The sequence below is a fragment of the Poecile atricapillus genome, chromosome 7, assembly GCF_030490865.1.
Source record: "Poecile atricapillus isolate bPoeAtr1 chromosome 7, bPoeAtr1.hap1, whole genome shotgun sequence".
NCBI classification, from domain to species: Eukaryota; Metazoa; Chordata; class Aves; order Passeriformes; family Paridae; genus Poecile; species Poecile atricapillus.
The window spans coordinates 13,114,543-13,133,124 of NC_081255.1; the positions used below are offsets into that span (position 1 = coordinate 13,114,543).

The 18,582-nt window shown below is 41.0% G+C and overlaps 1 protein-coding gene across 1 annotated transcript in view; it reads left to right on the forward strand.

Annotated features, from left to right (window-relative positions):
• Window positions 1-444: 444 nt before the first annotated feature.
• VAV3 (vav guanine nucleotide exchange factor 3) overlaps window positions 445-18,582 on the forward strand; it is a 150,918-nt gene continuing 132,780 nt past the window's right edge. Inside the window, exon 1 of the mRNA XM_058843133.1 lies at window positions 445-677. Coding sequence (XP_058699116.1) covers window positions 474-677 — 204 coding nt within the window. The 5' untranslated portion in view covers window positions 445-473. The remainder of the gene's footprint in view (window positions 678-18,582) is intronic.

Here is an 18,582-nt window from a genome sequence, read left to right on the forward strand (position 1 = left end):
ATGCTAATGCCATGATGTGTTCTCTAGATGGTTTCTAGAAGTCGCCGAGAGTATTCTGCTTGAACCTCTTCTGAGAGCTCTGCCGTTTGCTTAGTGAAAGGACAAAGGACTGACAATAAGGACGTGCCATTGCGCTGCTATCTCCACCTGCCCGTCAGAGCTGCGCCTTGTGTGTCGCAGGTGCTGTGTTTATGCCATCATCGGGCGAGCAGACGAGGCGAGTGCCTTCACGGATGGGCCTTAGGAGCTGCCGGGCCCGGGGTGTCGGCGGCTGTCCTCGCCCAGCGCTGTCCCCTCCCGCGGGGCCGCCGGGCAGGTGCGGCTGCCGGGCTGGGCGGGCGCGGTGAGGGCGGTGGCAGCGGCCGGCCCCGCCTCCCGGGGCGGGCGTGGGGCGGGCCGGGCCGGCCTCGCTAGCGGCGGCGGCGGGAGGGCGCAGCTGGGGCTGCCGCGGCCGCAGCGGCGCGGTGGCGGGGATGGAGCCCTGGAAGCAGTGCGGGCAGTGGCTGATCAGCTGCAAGGTGCTGCCGCCCAACCATCGGGTCACCTGGGACACGGCCCAGGTCTTCGACCTGGCGCAGACCCTGCGCGACGGCGTCCTGCTCTGCCAGCTGCTCAACAACCTCCGCAGCCACTCCATCAACCTCAAGGAGATCAACCTGCGCCCTCAGATGTCCCAGGTGAGGCCGCTGCCCGCAGCCCCTGTCCGCCGCTCGTGTCCGCCACCTTGGCGCTTTGCCTCGCGGCTCGTGGCGGCGCGGGACCCGCGGGAGCGGGACGTGCCCGCTGCCCGTCTGCAGCCCGGAGCCTCCGCGCCTGAGGGCGGTGAGCGTCAGCCCAACCCGGGGCGCTGCTCGCCGGGCACCTTCCCTGCGCCGTGCGGCCGTCCAGCCCGGGCTCGTCCCGTGCCGGGTGCCGGGCAGGGCGGAGCTGGCGGCCCCCGAAACCTCCGTGGGGGCTCGTCGTTCGCAACGGGAGGCGGTCCGGGCGGGAGCGCCCCGGGCCCGTCATGGGGCGGCCGTGATCAGGAGAAGTTCTTGCGGCAGACCCGGGGTCAGCAATTTAACATCTGTGTGCGTTACTGTTTAATGTGAGCGGGTTACAAATCAAGCGACCTCTTGCTGCGAGTTTTCCTGGCCGCTCCGAGGGACGTTGGTGAGGAGCGGAGGGCGCCGGGCCGGCGTGGCCGGGAAGCTGAGCCCGCCCGGGGAGCTGAGCCCGCCGGGGGCGGCGAAGGCAGGGCAGGGGCTGTGGGAAGCGGCGGGTGAAGAAGCCCCGGTAGCGGCAGTCAGCTGCTCTTCCCAGCTTTTTGTGACTTAAGGAGCTGAATGGAGAAGACTGATTAGTAATGAGAAATCGTGATCTTGATAGCTGGTTGCCTGTGTAGTACTATATATACACACATTTCTTTATTCAGGCCTTTTTATTTTGGGCTTTTGAATTTGATACTTGGAGTCATTATTTAATCCTTAAGTGTAATTCCTAATTCAGCCCTGTTTTAAATGCGGTTTTTAGTTGGGACTGATGTTTTGTTACTGTGACTCATAAAGTTGGTTTCAGATATCGAGATAGGATTATATTAATAATTCAGGAAGAGACTATATATACTTGACTTCCTGTCAGTGCTTTGTGCACACCTATGCCTCGGCAGAGATAGTGGCAGCCGAGCAGATATTGTCTGGAAGGAAACTAACTTCTGAGCCTGAGATGTGTTTTAAAACATTGAGAGACAGATACACTGTAACATTTCAGTGTTGTGATTCTCTTTTTGATTTGTAGTAATACATATTGCCATTCACATTTAGGATGCTGGCAAAAAGCAGTAGAGTGAATAACACTACTTTGTCCATGTCTCTGTCGATGTTCGCTTACAAACCCAGGTATTTCTTATTAATTCTTTCTATTAGTAGCTGTGTTTTATTACCAAGGTGGTGTTTTCTGGAAGCTCAGAGTGCAAAAAGGAAAAATGCAGTTCATCTAGTCAAAGCTCTGAGATTCTTGCACTACATGTGAATGCTATGAAGGCTGTGTACTTGAGAGCTCAAGTGCCTGCTTGAATGACATATACGCAGGCAATACTTCATCTGAGTGATGGAGCACAAAGGGTGGGCTTCTCTGGTAGAAGTTCAGTTTTTTTCTCTGAACCATTACAACTTTTGACTTCCATGCAGTTGCTAAATCAGAGCCTTGGTTTCTATTTGTTTTCTTTTAAAGAACTAGAAATTTGTCATCATGATATTACACAGTATTTTTGAGATGGCTAACTCGTTGCATCAACTTGAATTCTAGATTAATGTTGATTATCTGGACCACTAATACTTAATTTTATTTTTGATGAATTAAAACCATGGTGGTCTTCTTCTGTCTACTAAATTGAAGTTATCAAAATGCTCTCTTGTCTTCTTTGTTAGAGCAGTTTTGGGAATCAAGATTAATATTTATTTCTCTAAGTATGTTTGAACTACATATTACAATTGTAGATCTTAAATTATTTACAACTGTTGTTTCTTTGTCCACTGTATGTCTGTACCCCACAGTGCTGCAGACTGCTCTCTCCAGTGGTGCATTTTTCTGCCCTACACCGATTTTACCCTTTAAACAAAGGGAACTGTTGCTGGATCAAAATCTATTATGGATAACTAATAATAACTAATAACTAATAGTGTTGAATTTACTGTGATTTACCTTTGTGTTCTGCAAGTTCAAGATTTGGTGATCTTAGTGAGGTTCTGTGGGGGTTTTGAAAAGCAGGCACCCTTTCTGCTGGAAATGATCATTCAAGTGTAAATTTCAAAAATCGTTGAAATTGAAATTCTGCCAGTTGCTCGTAATTTGTGGCTGAGACTGTAAAGAGCTTATAGTGATAACTTCTGGAGAAGTCTCAGTGGTTTGAAGATTATTCAGTTGGTGACATCTGCTTGGAGTTGTGCTGTAAGCTGTGAGTTTTGTCAGAGTAGTACTTGTCAGTAAACTAATACTGCATCATAGATGATTACTGCGTCATAGCAGATTTTAAAATCTAAATCTAGATTTAGATTTGCATCATAAAGTTGCTGTATCATCTTGGGGTCTTGTGGAAACACTAGTTAGCTCACCTTTACTTGTGAGGTAATGAGTTATAGGCACTGGAGGCAGAGCAGGGTTGTCATTAGGATGGAAATTGCCTTTCCCACTGACTGCAGAGTCTGTCTGAAAGTGCTGCTGTGCCTGCTATGCTTAGCTGAGCTATTTGAACTTCATATGGCCCTTATCCCTCATCTTCTAGAACTCAGCTGCAGCTTCTGTACTCCCTGACCTGATGTTGTTTTCTAAGGCTTAGAACTCAATAACTTAACTTAGTAAGATCTTAGTAAGAGTCAGGGGACTCTTACTGCACAGGTTTTTTTAATCAATACAGATTGAGAAAAGTGGATGAAGGCTTCATGAATGGGCCTCATTGAGGGCAGACTTTGAGTTTGGTCTTGTCTCTTACTGCAGTTGATGTTTGTCAGGCCTTTCTCTAGAAACCAGGTTTTCATGTCTTGGGGACTACTTACAAATGCAGCAGCTCCAAAGAACAAGAAGGTGAGAGGTAGTGCCTTAGGCAGACCTGGGAATCTGATGTAAACATCAAGTCTTTTCCATTTTGTTACATATTTCTTTTTTCAGAATAAATGCGGCAGGTCCCACGTCAGTGATGCTCATCAGCTTTGCCCGGTAGTCCTTGGTAACCCCTTATAAGCCACATCAAAAGTACAGAGGGATTGTGACCGATGCTGAGGTGCCAAATGATGTATTTTGTTGGAATCTGTTTCAAACAGGAGCACTGTTGCTTTTCTGGGGCAGGAGTAGAAACTGAGATTGATGATGCTCAGCACTGCAACACAAATGTGCTTGACCAAATGGCATGGGGTGTGTTTTATGGGCTGGCTAGCATGGGGAACCACGTGCCTTTGTCCCATCAGCAGCCATGCACCTTGTGTCACAGCTGTTCTCATGGGTGGGCTGTTTTGTGTTTGAGACCTGTGGATTCTGCCCCTTTACCTTTTTGGAGATAATGCCTGTGCAAGAGAAATGTCTCAGTGGCTTTAGGCTGTAAAACATTGGGGTTTGAACCTTTTGAATGCCGTCTGTTTTCATCTGTGTTACTGTATGTTTATGAAAATATGTATATTTGGTTAGTGTCCATTGAAGAGCAGAAGCTGATTCAGTCAGTTACTTTCCAGAAAGTGGAAAGCCTCAGATGTTAAAACTATAAACCTTGCATATATAAAAGCTAAGCAGCATTGAGCCTTTCTCTTCTGGATTGCCAGCTCAGTGCTGCTGGGCTCCTGTCTGAGAAGCTGGTGTGTCTTGGTGTGAGGTCCCCTGTGAAAAATTACACGTGGGCTTTGTAGAGTTTGGAAATTTAGATTCAGGGACATGCATGTCCAGGGCTTTTTTTTTTTTTTTTTTTTTTTTTTTTTTTAACTTTGAACAGGAAAATGTTGGTTCTACTAAGAGCCCTTGTGCCAAGGCTCAAACTCACTTTGCTGTTTGAACTCCCACAAACTAACAACTTGAGTTACTTCAACCTCTGTGTGTGCCATCAGAAAAGGAAATGTAAGGGATGGATCAAGTAATGCCTTTTGGCCTTTAACTGCAGGGGAGCCTGCCTGATTCAGTTAGTGTTGTGAAAGTGGTCTTATTGCAGGCACCAAACACTTTAACACTGTAGCTGCTGGGAATGGAGCTAGAAGGTGGAATGTGCTGAAATGAATAAGGGAGGTGTGACTGGAGGTGTGTTGCAGGGTTCCCCTGAAGTGGAGCATCAGTCCCTGGTGACTGTGAGACAGAAGATGGAGCACTGAAGCTCAGCATCTGTGTCTTCAGAGCTGTTCACTGTAGTCATTCACTTGCCTCAAATGCTGCCTCTTGGCTAATGTATGCTGGTGAAAGTAATACAAATAGAGGTGCTCCATAACAGAAAGTACTAATCCTAATGTTTAATCATAATCAGACAAGAATTTAAGTAATTTATTATCAGAAATGTAAAACCTAAACCAATGGATTATGATGGATTTGCAGAATGTGTCATCTTTTTAATGCTGTTCTTTTATCTTTAATACTTTGCAAGCTACTTTTGAAATGTTTTTTGCAAGGCATTTAGTTAACTTGTGAGAGATTGCTAAACAGGAAAACAGCACTTAATGCAATACTGGCATGGGAGTTTACCTAAAGGGGATGTTGACATAGATTAAATATTAAAAATAACAATTTCCTATTGTTCTAATAAAAATAAACAAAATATCCATCACTTAGTATTAAAAGTTCAAATACTTTCTAATTTTAGGGAGTTATTTTTTTTGGTGTGACCATATTGTCCAAAGGAAGTTGGTTATCTTTGTCATCCATGCCATATGTTGGTGTGGTGGCAGAGCTTTTGTGCAGGGGTTAATTTTTCTTGGTTCCAGTGGTATCAGGTAGTCTCAGGATGTGTGTATTGCTGAGTAAGATAAACATCCCTGTTTCCTCTGATCCTGCATTTGGCTTGGAGCTTCCCCATTCCCCCAGCTGACAGCCCTGATCTCCTGCCCTGAGTGTGCAACACTCTAGCCTCCCTGAAGGTGGGTATGCTGTGTTTCCTTGTTATGTTTGGTGCTAGGAAGTACCACATAGATACATTTAGATTAATACAGTTTTTCTGAAACCGTAAAACTTCTTGGGCTTGAACAAGAGTTTAGAAATGGTTCACTTTTTAGCAGTGTAGAAACAAGAAATGTATTTAACTGCCCCCTATTCTTGAATATTTGAATCTCATGTATGTGAATGTATATTCACATACATTTAAAATAATTCAATTGTTTTAAAAATATTTTTTTAACTTTTCAAATGTTTTCAATCTCTTTGCTTACTTGCTGGTACTTCAGTCCACTTAACATCTTTACCACATTAAACTTCATTTCCATGATTCATTTAAATGAAAACTATATATATGGCCATAAGAGATATAGTCCAGAAAAAGTATATTTATTCATGTGTAAGTTATGTGTACAAATGCATATCTTATATGTGTTGGACTTGATAAAATATTTAGAACAAATATTGTTTCAAAGCAAAACCTTAATATGACCTCTGTTTTGTTCTAAGAAAAGACTGTGATGAAAAAGTAGTGATCTGGTTTTTCTAGGTAATTCTTCCTACCTTAGGAAGGTGAAGAAAATAGCTCTTGAAAACTGATGTAATGATTTTAATTGATTCACGTTATTCTTTTATGTGATTCTTTTTTTGTCAGGGGAAGGGAAAACTGTAGTTGTACTCTATGGTAAAGCTTATTTTACATGCTATATTTATCATACACTTATTAAATGCAGCATATGCATCTTGCCAAGAGATGTCTCAAATGTTCCCTTCTGCACAAAATTTTGGTGTTCTGGCAGCCATGTAATGCATTAATAGAAGAAATATTCATGCTGGCTTCTCACAGAAGCTGTAGTGTCTGCCAGCAGTGGATGATATAAATTAATGTCTGTGTATGGCATGCTGCTGTGTCATGTGGGAAAAGCTGAGTTTTTTTCTGAGTCGTGTTCGACAAAGGTGGGAGACCTGTGATAGTGGCAAGTTGAAGGACTGCTTATGAAAAGAAACAAATCAAAAGGGTTAAAAGAGGAGAGATAGGTATATAAAAAATAGGAGGAAACAATATTAGCTACAGAGAATGGTCATAAGAAGTTAGGAAGCTGGTTTGAAAAGGATATCAGCAAGCAAGACACTGAAGAATTTTGATATTAATTGCAAGATAAGTGCAGAAAACCATTCTTGGATATGCCGTGTTATTCTTTAATTATAATGGATAGTGGCTTTATCATTGCTGGCACGCCAGTCTCTGTTGTAATGTGCTGCCTGAGGCCTGAGAGGTGCAGGAGGTTATTTGCCTGGCTGCAGCACTGCACATCAGGCTGGGTTAGCAAAAAACAGCAGTACAGTTTGTGCATTGGGGAGATAGAGGGTCTTGGGTTTCTCACGTGCATCTTTTTCCACTCTCCTTTGAAGGTCAAAAGAGTCGATGAAGTCATCGTTGTGAAAAAGGAAATAGAGAGGGCAAGGAGAGAAAGGGCTGCAAGGTGGGAGAGCGGCAGGGCTGCTGCCAGGGCTGAGGGGCAGAGCCTGCAGGGAGTGTGGTGGTGCGTCCATCCTGGCCATGGCAGCAGGGCCCTGGCTTTCACTGTGTGGGTACTGGAGCAGGGTTAGCTGGGAGCAGCAGCCGGCAGGCACAAAAGGCTTCCAGAGCACGGTTTGATACTGGTGACATAGCGGAGAGCCTTCTGCTGAGGTGATGCTGGAGCTGACCCAGAGGGGAACTGGATGAGTGCGTGTGGCTGTGAAGGAAAGCTGCTGGGGTGTGCTCCCCTCTCTGCGCTGCCACGTGCCGGGGGAGAGGGCAGCGACTGTCCAGACCTGAGTGTGTCACCGCCTGGAGCAGGCAGGGAAATCCTGGCTCGTGCCATGATTGTGTGGGTATCTGAGTACAGAGGAATAAGTATTGTTTTAGTAGATCAGTGATAGTTTTATCTTCTTTTAGTTTTGCTTTATATAGAGGTGTCAGATTTTGAACTCGTTCCCTCAATACTAAAATTGTACCTCTAGTTCTTCAAAGACCAAACTGAACAAAATCCCCCATCAAAAACCTTTGATATTTTCTTCTGCTTTCTGTTGCTGTGAAGCAGCATTGCAGTACTTGATGAGTATTTGAGTATTATGGAATGAGATGGAAATCTCATTCCATAATACTTCATAGCAATGCTTAGCGCCATCTTACGCTGTATTATTTCGGTATTTCAAAAAATCAGTTTCAGAGAGAAATATGAATTGATGCGCAGTTTATCAAATGGCTATTAATTTCTTTCCCTTTTTAGTGTACTTGGCATCATCTGGAGCTACCTTTTCTTGCCTCTTATTTTGCTTTGGCAAGTCATGTGTAAGACTCGAGGCATTATGAAATACCAGCTGTTTGCTAAGACTTATGATGTGTAAAATGCAATCTGAACTGACATCTGTATAGTAAGGCTTTGAATTTTTATATTTAAGAGAAAAGTGTTCTCTCAAAGCTCAGTGAATGCTACTGGCTTCAGTTTACCACATTGTCAAGTGAGAATATATCTTTTGGAAGAATATCGGTCAATAACTCTTTTTGTCATCCTATACTAAATGTCAATAGTGAATGTCCTGGTAACATGAAACACTGAAGGACTGCTAGTAGGATATTTGTTTCTTTGTATATTCATAGCATGAAACATTAGACACAAATTGCACACTATAGAGGTATTGTAGCAATTTGTATAAAAGCCACTGGTATACTGTTTAAAATGCTCTTGCAGACTACAGGTATGGTTATATTACAATCCAAAATATTTTTTGCCTTTACTTTCATTCAGAATTTTATTTTATAATTGGTTAATGGATATTCAGTTAATCTGTCAACTTGTTTCTTTGCTCATTCTATTCCTGAAACTTATTTTAATTCATGCAGAGATTATGGTATAGCCCTACAGAAACAAATAAAACAAACAAAAAATAGTTGTTGGTATAATCAAATATTTTCTGAAAAAACTCCAACCAACCCAACCCAAAACCACCCAAAAAAGCAAGGCATTTATTAAAGCGTATTTTTAACTGGTAAAGTTTAGCGGAACAAGATGATTTGTATTTCCAAAATCCTTAGATATGCCCTTTAGTTCTTGGTACCATCAAATTTAGCTATTTGTTTTTGAGTTGTATAATGGTATGTGCTGTATAATCTACACCTAGGGTATTTTGTACCATTGCTTGTTCCTTCATTCACACTCTTGCTACATGGAAAGAAGCCTGAGAGTCAACTAAAGTAGAATTATTAGAACTTGGCCCTTAAAAATGTTAATTGCCAAAGCAGTCTGACTTCTCTGTTATGCAGGAAACTTGAAGGTAAAATTAAGGAATGAATGTGTTACTTTGCTTGCACATACTCAAAACTAAGATACTGTAATAATTACGGCATCATCATAGCTTGTATAATTCCTTGTGCTCTGCTTGTGTGTTAGCAGCCAAGATTTAAATTGTACTTATGTGATCCAGTGACTGACTTCAAATTCCCATCAACTACTGCCTCATGTAGCAATGATGCCTTATATCAGCTGATAAAAGGCCATGAGGACCATGGTATTTTTCCCTCTGAATTTCTCAGGATCTGTGAATAAGGAGGTCTGATTTCAGCACAGAGAAGGTTAAAGGCAGATGGAGGACCACACCTTCTTTGCACTCATGTCCCCTCAGATTTTAGGTGTCTCTGGATGGAGGTATGGTGCTGACATAGTGCTATCGTGTGAATTGTAACTTGAAGTGAATGCTCATTAATCCCACTTATCTCTGTAGGATTTACACCAAGATTTGAATTTCTTTTTCCTAGAAAAAAGTAGAGCATAGGAAACACCAGAGAGAATGCTCAAACCATTGCTATTGCCTGCAGCATCTATCACTCTCAAAATAGAAAGAGTGAGACTCCCTGAGGTGCCCTTGCAGGCTGCTTCCTTTGGGCTTATGGTCAGTTGATGTGTAGTTGGTTGAAAAGGGATTTCTGCCAAGCTTTTAAAACCTAACTTATATTGAGGCAGCTATTTTGAAAACCTCTTCATGCTACTTTGCGGCTCAAGTTTTGCATTTCACAGTAGTACCAGTTTTGCTAAATTGTGTGAAGTTTTGTGTGGAAATACTTAGGTTTCACTTTGTCTTATTGGTTTGCCTTCCACGTACATGCATAAAGCGATGCAGAGTGTCAGGTTGGATCACATTCTTTTCTGAATTGGGAAGTTCTTATTTTTAAACATTGTTGAAAATTCCTGCTGACCTTTGATTTCACACTTTCCTTTTCTCTCCTTCCCCCCCCCCCCCCCCCATTCTTTTGTCTGGATCTCACTTAGCTTTTTGCTTGATGTAAAGTAACAATTTTTGGGCCATACCCCAGAGGGCTTGTTTGGGATGTGTGTATGTACTCTCAATGGTGTTTGGTTTGATTGAATTCCTAGAGCATTTTTAAAAGTGCAGAGCATGTTCAAATCTTAAGTGGTCTTTAACAGGTGTGTAATGTCCTGAGGTTTTATAGGAGTCCTAAACAGGGTTAACTTGAGCCATTTTGTTTTGAGTTCTGCCTTTCCTGATCTTCTTTTTCTCCATCACAAAGAGGGCAGTGCACATTTAGCTACCCAGTGCCTTGATGTTAATCACTACAAGTAGTCATGAGAAAGTTATTCAGGGTCTGTGTTCATTCAGTTTGCATTTGTGGTTGGCAGTGCTGAATATGGTGATGCATCTTCTCTGTAGATTCTGCTGAGGCTGCTGGTTCCACTGCAAGTATGCTGAACAGATGGCACTCTTTGTAAAGCTGAGGTTTAACTCCCCAATTGTTCTCAGTGATGCCTTCAAGCAATATTGTTGGTTAGAAGGACTGTGTGTCAGAAAGTGCTGGAAGCTACTGGTACTGTGCTGGTGCAGGTTTTATGAAGCTCTATGGAAGTGACTCCTGTAATCCTGTTGGAATGACTCTATAGTTGTATCACAGACCTATAGTTTCATTTTCTGCTGAAGACCTTGGTGAAATGATCAGCTGAGATGAAAGGCTTTGCTGCCTGGGACATTTATCTGTTAATGCAGAGGGTGATGGGAGAGTGTGGGTGCAGGGGTAGCTAAGCCATGCTGGGGACAGGGTGGGCTGCACTTCATGAGAAACTCCTGAGAAGCACACTGGAAAATATTTCAAATTTGTGTGTCTTCCCAGCTATAATTGCTCAGATTCATAGACCTCTGGGGAATCTGCTTAATTTAAGCTATCTGCTTTCTCTTTTCTGAGAATGTAGGTTTTTGTAGCTTGGAAGCCCCATAGCATGTTATTTCAAGAGCACAAGCTCTAGCAATATTAATGTAATGTGAATTATTCTCTGGTGTTAAAAATACCTGCTATGAAGTTAAAAAAATTACATAATTTAAAAAAAAGAAATTATAAATTATTTGCCATGACCAATGGGAGAAACATAGGAAAACAAAAACTAATTAAAACATCCTGAAACAAGAGGGGGAATGTATTATGTAACACTGTCTCTTAGCACACCTCACGAGAAATAGGCCAGAGGAGTGGATCCTTCCATCAGTACTATTACAGTAATGATGAGTGCATGTGGCCTCTGCTTAGTAGTGAAGAAAGGCTTAGATGTTCTTCTTTGGGGCAAAATTGCTGTCTTGGTGGGGTTTGTCTGAGTAGGTCTTCTAAACATAGTTGTTCTATCAATTAAGGACTTGTTCTTTCTGGCACAGAACCTGTGTCCATTTCCATGCAGTGGAATGGCTTTTTAAAAATGCTTGTCCAGTTTCGTGGCCCAAAATGCAGGGCCACAAATATATTTTGCTAAATGTTTAGGTTTGGAAATAACTTCTAAGTGATGTATCTTTTAATTCCAGTGAGAAACAAGTGATTTCATCTAATGTTGCGTCTAGTCTAAAATTTGTGGTGAAGCAGTTCAGCAGGAAAATTAGCCCTGAAAATGCCATTCTTAATGGAGATGTTCTTAAAACTATTTGGAAAAGAAATGTGGTAGTATTCAGCTTTTCCTGTTTTGTGCTGAAGAGTATTAATAGTTTGACCTCAAAATCCAGTGTTTCAATAAAGTCATGTTAAAGTTTAATGAACTTAAATGCCTTTCATCTTGATTTGAAAGAACAGCAGATTTTGAAATGTTAGAGTTTCTGCAGAATATTTCATTTTCCTGACAGGTCTGCTAGTGACAACCGTTTTCTAATCGTCCCTGTTTCTCATATTTTTCTACCTTGACTCCTGTGGCTTGCTCTCACCTATCAGATACCCAGACTGCTCTGTGCTTAATAAGAAGTACTGCTATGATGGGTCTGGGATTTTTAAAATGATCATTATTTTTCCCACCTTTCCTTCTTGTCTTTCATTCTTATTTGTTTTGACTCATCTGTTCTGCAGCTTGTTTGTGCTTGTGCTGTGTCCTCTCAAACTGGTCTGTATTACTTTCACATTCTACATTTGCTTTCCCCTCCCACTTGTGTTTTCTTCTCCTGCCAGTGCATCTGTTTCCTCTTTCACTTCTTTCCTGATGCTCTTTCTTCCGTTCAACTGTTTCCCCTGCCCTGTTGTCTTCACTGTTCCTGTTGGCTTCATCCCTCTGCAGATTGTCTGAAATCTGTTTCCTGTGTGGCTAAGAGTGCATCTCCTTCGGAAGCTGCATGGATGAGCGTGCTGGGTACGAAGGCTCTGGTGGAACTTATGCTTTTAGGACCCGTGAAAAAGGGATTCAAGGCACCAGACAGTGCTTGACCAGCAATCTCATGTTGGGCTGTTTTAAACTGATTTTCAGTAACTACTTTTGGTAAATGATGATTGCTTTGCTTTTACCCATTATTTAAAAAAATTTCTGCTGCAAAGCTTTGGCTGCAACTGGGAGGCAACATATGTGACTGTGTCCCCAGAATTGTTTTGCTGCTTTGCTCCAGGTGACTGGGCAGATCACTCTGGTGAAATGATGAGGATAAAAGATAGTGCTGGCAGCCCATCGGGTGAATCAGACTAGAAACTAGTTCTTATCAAAGGCAGCAGCACTTGATTCCAGCCCTTGTCCCCAGCCTCTGGAGGTTTGTGCCACCATGCCAGTGCTTAAGCAATACTATTCTGTGGTTGTGTCCTGAGGGAGCAGGTGGGGATGGGAATGGCTGTTATTTTTAACCACTTCTCAGATTGATTTTTAAGGTTGCTTGCAAGGCAGAAATAGCCAGTCCCACTAGCCAGCGGCTTCATCCTGCATCTCCTGTGTGTTGGACATCAGTCTCAGTGGTTTTTGTGTCTTTTCAGTGAGCTCCATTCACTCTTCAGAGGCTGATAGACATTATATTATATTTCTGCTTCCCAGACTCACTATTTACACTCAAAGTGGGACAACACTACACTGAGTATCTGTATTGTGAGATACAAGCTGCTACACAATGATGTTCCTGAGGGCTTAACTTGATAGTGAATAGATGGTTTCTTCAGGTTTCTGCAGTTTTGCTCTCTGTGGTCTTCATAGGCCACATACAGTCTTCATAGGCCTGGTATAACTCAAGGAAGTTGCAGGCAGAGAAGTGGGTGATGCCCAACTGGTTATTCCATGGGAGTGGATGTGCTTTCAGGGATAATTCAGGATGGTCAAGGCATCAGTGACCAGTAGCTGTTCTGTAAATGTGCACCTTTTGTTTTGGTTTGAAGCAGTTCAGTGTTACCATTTTTGAGGTTTTTTTTTTAAAGGTTCTCATGGGACTAAATGAATTTTTTTCATGCAGTTTCCCAGTTTAATGGAGAACACACATTTAAAGAGTATTTATTATCATACTCATCCCTTTATGCTGGCTAATGTTATGGTTTCATACAATAGCTTTAAACTATTTGTTTCATGATGAGATACTGATGAGAACTTAATCCAGGTCAATGATTTTTGTAGTTTAGTATTGGATCTTAATCCAGGTCAGTGATTTTTTTACTTTGATACTGGATCTTTCATAACTTGTGAATAATTTGCCTCAGATACCCTTTCAGAACTGAAATATACTGCTGTGAGGAAGTGGCTTTTGCTTAGTTTTCTATCATGCTTTCCTCATCAAAGTTCTCTTTGTAAAGTCTAGCCTGTTCTTTTATGCTTCCTTTAACTTTCTTTACTGTATATAATTGTGAGAAGGACTTTAACTAGGGAAATTGTTTTTAAAATTTGTTTTACTCTAATTTAGTTATATTCTTTTCCACCCATTATAATTTCTCTGTATTTTCTTACCAATTATTAGTGTCCCAAGTGGAAAATAAACTAGGAATCTTGAGTGGCTATAGATTTTGCTGGGGGGATCACATGATGAACAAATAATTTGTGTGTGGTGGTTTTTTTTTCACTCCCTCAACTGGCTTTGAAATGGGTAATTTTTTTTTTTAATAAAACCTTTTGAGTTTTCATAACAGTAGTCACTGACAAAAAGAAGTGATTTCCATATTGTTGTGTTAGGAAGTCCTTGGATTTCCTGTGCATGTTCTTCAGCGTCCTCTATTGCATACAAGAAATGACCACATTTAGCAGACAGTAACTTGACTTGTTTTGACAGATAAGGAAATGGGACAATTTACTTTTTGCTAGTTCTCTGCAGCAGTCAAAAAAATTAATCAGAAATACCCTTGAGTGGTGAGGCATACTGGTATTGAAAAGGGAATGTAATTTGAACCAGTTTATTATTATATTTATTATTTATTATTATTATTACTATTTATTTATAACCTGCCATCCTTAAAGTGTCACTTTCCCTGTGAATTCCAGAGAGCAAACTTGTACAAGCTTCAGGTTGTTTGTTGATGTCAGGGTGTATACCTGGCAGGCATTAGCAGGTGTGTACCTTGTGTCTCCTCCAGAGAGAGAGCGAGCTCCTTCCTGCCCTGAGGAGACTCTTGAAGCAGGTGGGTAGACTAGAGCAGAGAGGCTGTGGGAGAGTTCAGAGGATCAGTTTGGTCAGTTGTGTGTGGCACAGCTGTTTTCAGCTGCTGAGCAATGAGTCACAAACTTGTGAGTTTCCAGTCCTTGCTAAAGAAAATACCGGTGTAGCTGCTCTTGTGGTTTCATTTAGAAATAAGTGAGCAGTGTGAGAATTAAATACTTAGACTAACTAAGTAGTACCAACTGTGTACTGATTTCTGTTTTTTTAATTATTTTTTTATTGAGAAGTGGAGTGTTATTGTCACAAATGGAAAATGTTTCTGAAAAAAGTGAACAGGATCTGAATACAAATATTTCCTGAATCATAAGGCCAGAAAATTATTTGCAAGTGTCTATTCTAATTGTTTTACCTAATTACTCTCCTGTCCTTGTTTCATATAACCTCACTTATTCTGATCTATTAAAAGGCTGTTGCTGAATAATTTTTCTGTCTGGTTGTTCACACTAAATTATCATCTTTCAACAAATCAAACAAGTTTGTCTACTGCTACATGGATTCCATGCTGCTATTCTGCTTATCTGACTTAAAGGCAAGAATCAGTCTTGCAGTATTGTCATGTCCATTTTTCTGAAAATCACTGTTGTTGCTTCTGCAGTGCCGAGAACTGTCTCCATAGAGGGACAGAGGAAGATATGTCATTGTTATAAATTCCCTGTTACAAATTGCATATCTATTGATTTTGTTATTCCTTCTAATCTTGTCTCAATGAGCTATTATGCCTTTTAGAAGATAGTAACAAATCCGGGATCATACTGTGTTTTATTTAGATTTCATTTTATTTAGCTGATTAGTCTGTAGAACAAAACAATACTAAACCAAACCAGACATAAAACTCAGTTTTCTAGACAAAATTTAGGCTTCCTAGACATTCTTACAGCTTAGTTCCAATGTTTGCATTCAATATGTTATTTAAAAAACCACCTAAGGAACCATTTGTGTTGAAGTGATGTTCTGTTAGGCAATTAGGAAGCTGATGCTTGTTCAGAGGCCTGGAAGTATGTTACAGCAGCTGCTTGTACTGCTTCTGTATGTGTTCTTTTGTATAATAGGTTTAAAAAAATGTTTGCCTACAGCTCACAGGCAGATGCTTTCACTGTCCCTACGTTAGGTTGTATGTTTTCCTTTATGTAGGCATCAGTGCTAAAACCAGTTATGGGTTACTGCTCATGCAGAAATTTTTAGCCATGATGAGAGTTTTATGTAGATTGGTATAAATAGCCAGTATCTTGCTGTGATTTTGGTGTGCCTTTTTAAACTTAATGTAGTTGGTGATACTACATTTAGGATGACAGGGATGTATTTATGCAACCAATTTAAATGGTATTGTGCTATCACACACTGCTACTAAATTACTAAATATTTAATTAATTTGTACTACATGCATGACCACCTTAGATTTTAATAGGATTAATTTTATGAATAAAACACGATCCAGCACTCTTCACTGAGTTCAGAAGACCAGCAGAACACTGTATGAGGACCTCCCAAGTTAGTGGTTTTCAGGCTGCCTTGGCAGATTAGCTTTTCTGGCCCTGTTGTGTATGTGTCTTGGAAATTTAAGAGATATGAAAATACAACCATGAAACTAACAGTAATAAGTTATACAGCCCTTCTTTCAGGAATGAGGAATACCTTTTACAGGTGCTTTTAAAATGCTTCAGGAAATTTGGTTTTCATGAGGTCACCAGTATGTGTGCAGTGTTGCTCTGAAGTCATTCAGCTGAGTCAGTAGCATAAAGACTGAGATGAGTTGTTCACTTTAAAATGATCCTTAACACAGTTCATCATCTAGATGACACTTGTGCTCAAAGCACATTGCTCTTTAATTATTAAAATTATTATTTTGGTGCAATGTTCTGTAGTTCTCTACCCACTGCGATTGCGTACCAAGAGAGTGGAAACATCTTGTTTCCAAGTGGCAAGATACTTGTACTTGACAAGGTGTTGGTGGCAGAGTGCCCTGGGTGGTTATTGAAGTGGGGCTTTCATGTGAGTGACATCAGTTCTGTGCTCTGAACTCCTGGGCTCCATCAGTACCCCACGATTTTTGCAGTCTATATTGCAGGAACTGCCAAGACACAGAAATAGTAGAGCTTCTGCCAGTATGGCTGGGGCCTTTTGCACTGCTGAAGGGTTTAGTCATTGTGGGATCTGGGGCTTGAGGCTCAGTGGAGACACTAAGCTTGCTCTGCATCTTGGGCTTCATGCTGCTCTCTTGTTGAAAAGGCAGCTTTCCTGTGTCATCTTTTATGGTCTCCCATGGACTTTACCTGCTGAACACTGAGCAATAGATCTTTTCACAATTATGTTGGGTCCTTTACTGAACCTGCCTTCATGTTGTTTATAATGAGCCATTTGAAACAACCATCTATGTTACAGTTATTTAAGAACAGTTTTCTTAATTGGATTGTAGAAAAATATGTATCTTAAGACTCAGCACGTAGTTTGGCTCAGTAATGCAGACTTCTCACTGGTGCTCACATACTCCATTTAATACCCCGATTGTACTGCATCAAATTGCTCAGCAGACTAAGAGTCCAGATGATATTAAATTATACTCTGCTGCTCAGGTTTCAAAGTATGTGGTTTATTCACAATTTGATTATTTCTGATTATTAACAAATTCTCACTTGTGCTCTAGGATTTTAATTTTTTTCTTTTCATATTTTCATAAATCTTCATTCTCATAAAACCGTGCTCGTAATTGTTTTAGTCTGTGAGATGCCAAATTGACATCCTTTGAAATGATGTTTTGGACCATTTATTGGTGTATCTCAAGTGTTATTGTGAGACAAGATACCAGTATGATTTAGCTCTCTCATGAAATGGGACACATATAGAGGTGACAGATGAATTTCTATGAGCATCCACTTACTTGCCTCTGCTGAGATGATCACAGCTGGTAATTCATTCTAGTGGAAGTAGGTATTTATGCAATTTTGACACATCTCCCACACAAATTTGGGTTGCCTTCAATGATGTGTTTAATTTCATTTTGGCAAACAGCTTGGAGTGAGTGAATGCAGCCTTTTAAACAGCAAGCATCTATGATGGTGTACAACTGGAATGCTTTATGTCAGCTTACCCTTTCACTGTTTGTCAGCCTTCTTAAGGAAAGAAGCCTACTGCAGCTTCACAAAGATTCATCTGATTTTTAGTTGGTGGTGTAAATCAAGGTTCTAAAACTTACCAATTCTTGTGTTACACAGATACTTCACTTGAATCCCTAAATTAGGAGGGCTACATGTCACTGAAAAATGAAATACAGTACTGGCTGGATTTCAGAGTGACCTGGTGGAAAACAGTTGTGGGTAGAAAGATGTTAGTTTCTACATTTTTATATTTGTATTTTAACTGCCTTTTCCCTCAGGATTTTTGGAACTCTTAATGTTTTTCTGTCCTTTTTATCACAGGAATTGCAGCTGTGGATAAAACCACAGTTTCATCTACTTTTAGTATCTCATCATTGACATCTGGACTAGATTCTTCAGAACAGTAGTCTGTTCCCAAAGGTAGCAGTGGAGGTTGTAGTATTCAGGGAATTTTGCAAAATGCATGTGCTGAAGCTTGTTTTGTGCTCCAAACATTCATTATGCTCTCATGAATTATGGCTCATTATGCCATTGTAGTCTGCTGCATAAGCCTCAGTACTCCAGTAATCTGTGGTTGTGGTCTTCTCTTTTAAAAAGGTTATAATAAAATGACAAAAGGTCAGACAAGGGCAGTAGAGGTTTTCGATTGTATTAAACAAGCAATAGAAAATGAAGCATTTGTCAGCTTTTGGCAAGAGGCAACACAGAGAGAGGCTGAGAGGCCTGAGAAAAGAGAAGATTGTTTGCTATCCTTTCCAGCGTGGAAACAGAGGGGCTGTCCAATGGAAGTGCTAGGTAGCACTTTTGAGATGCCAACTCTACGGCACGCAATGTAGGAAGGATGGCATTTGGTGGCAGATCATTATGTTGAAGCTCCAGGGAACATCACAAGGTGTAAAAATGTAGTCAGTAAACTATACAACCACTGAGATTTCATCTCCAGTCCTGCAAATTTACTTTTGGAGTTTATTTTCCATTCATGACT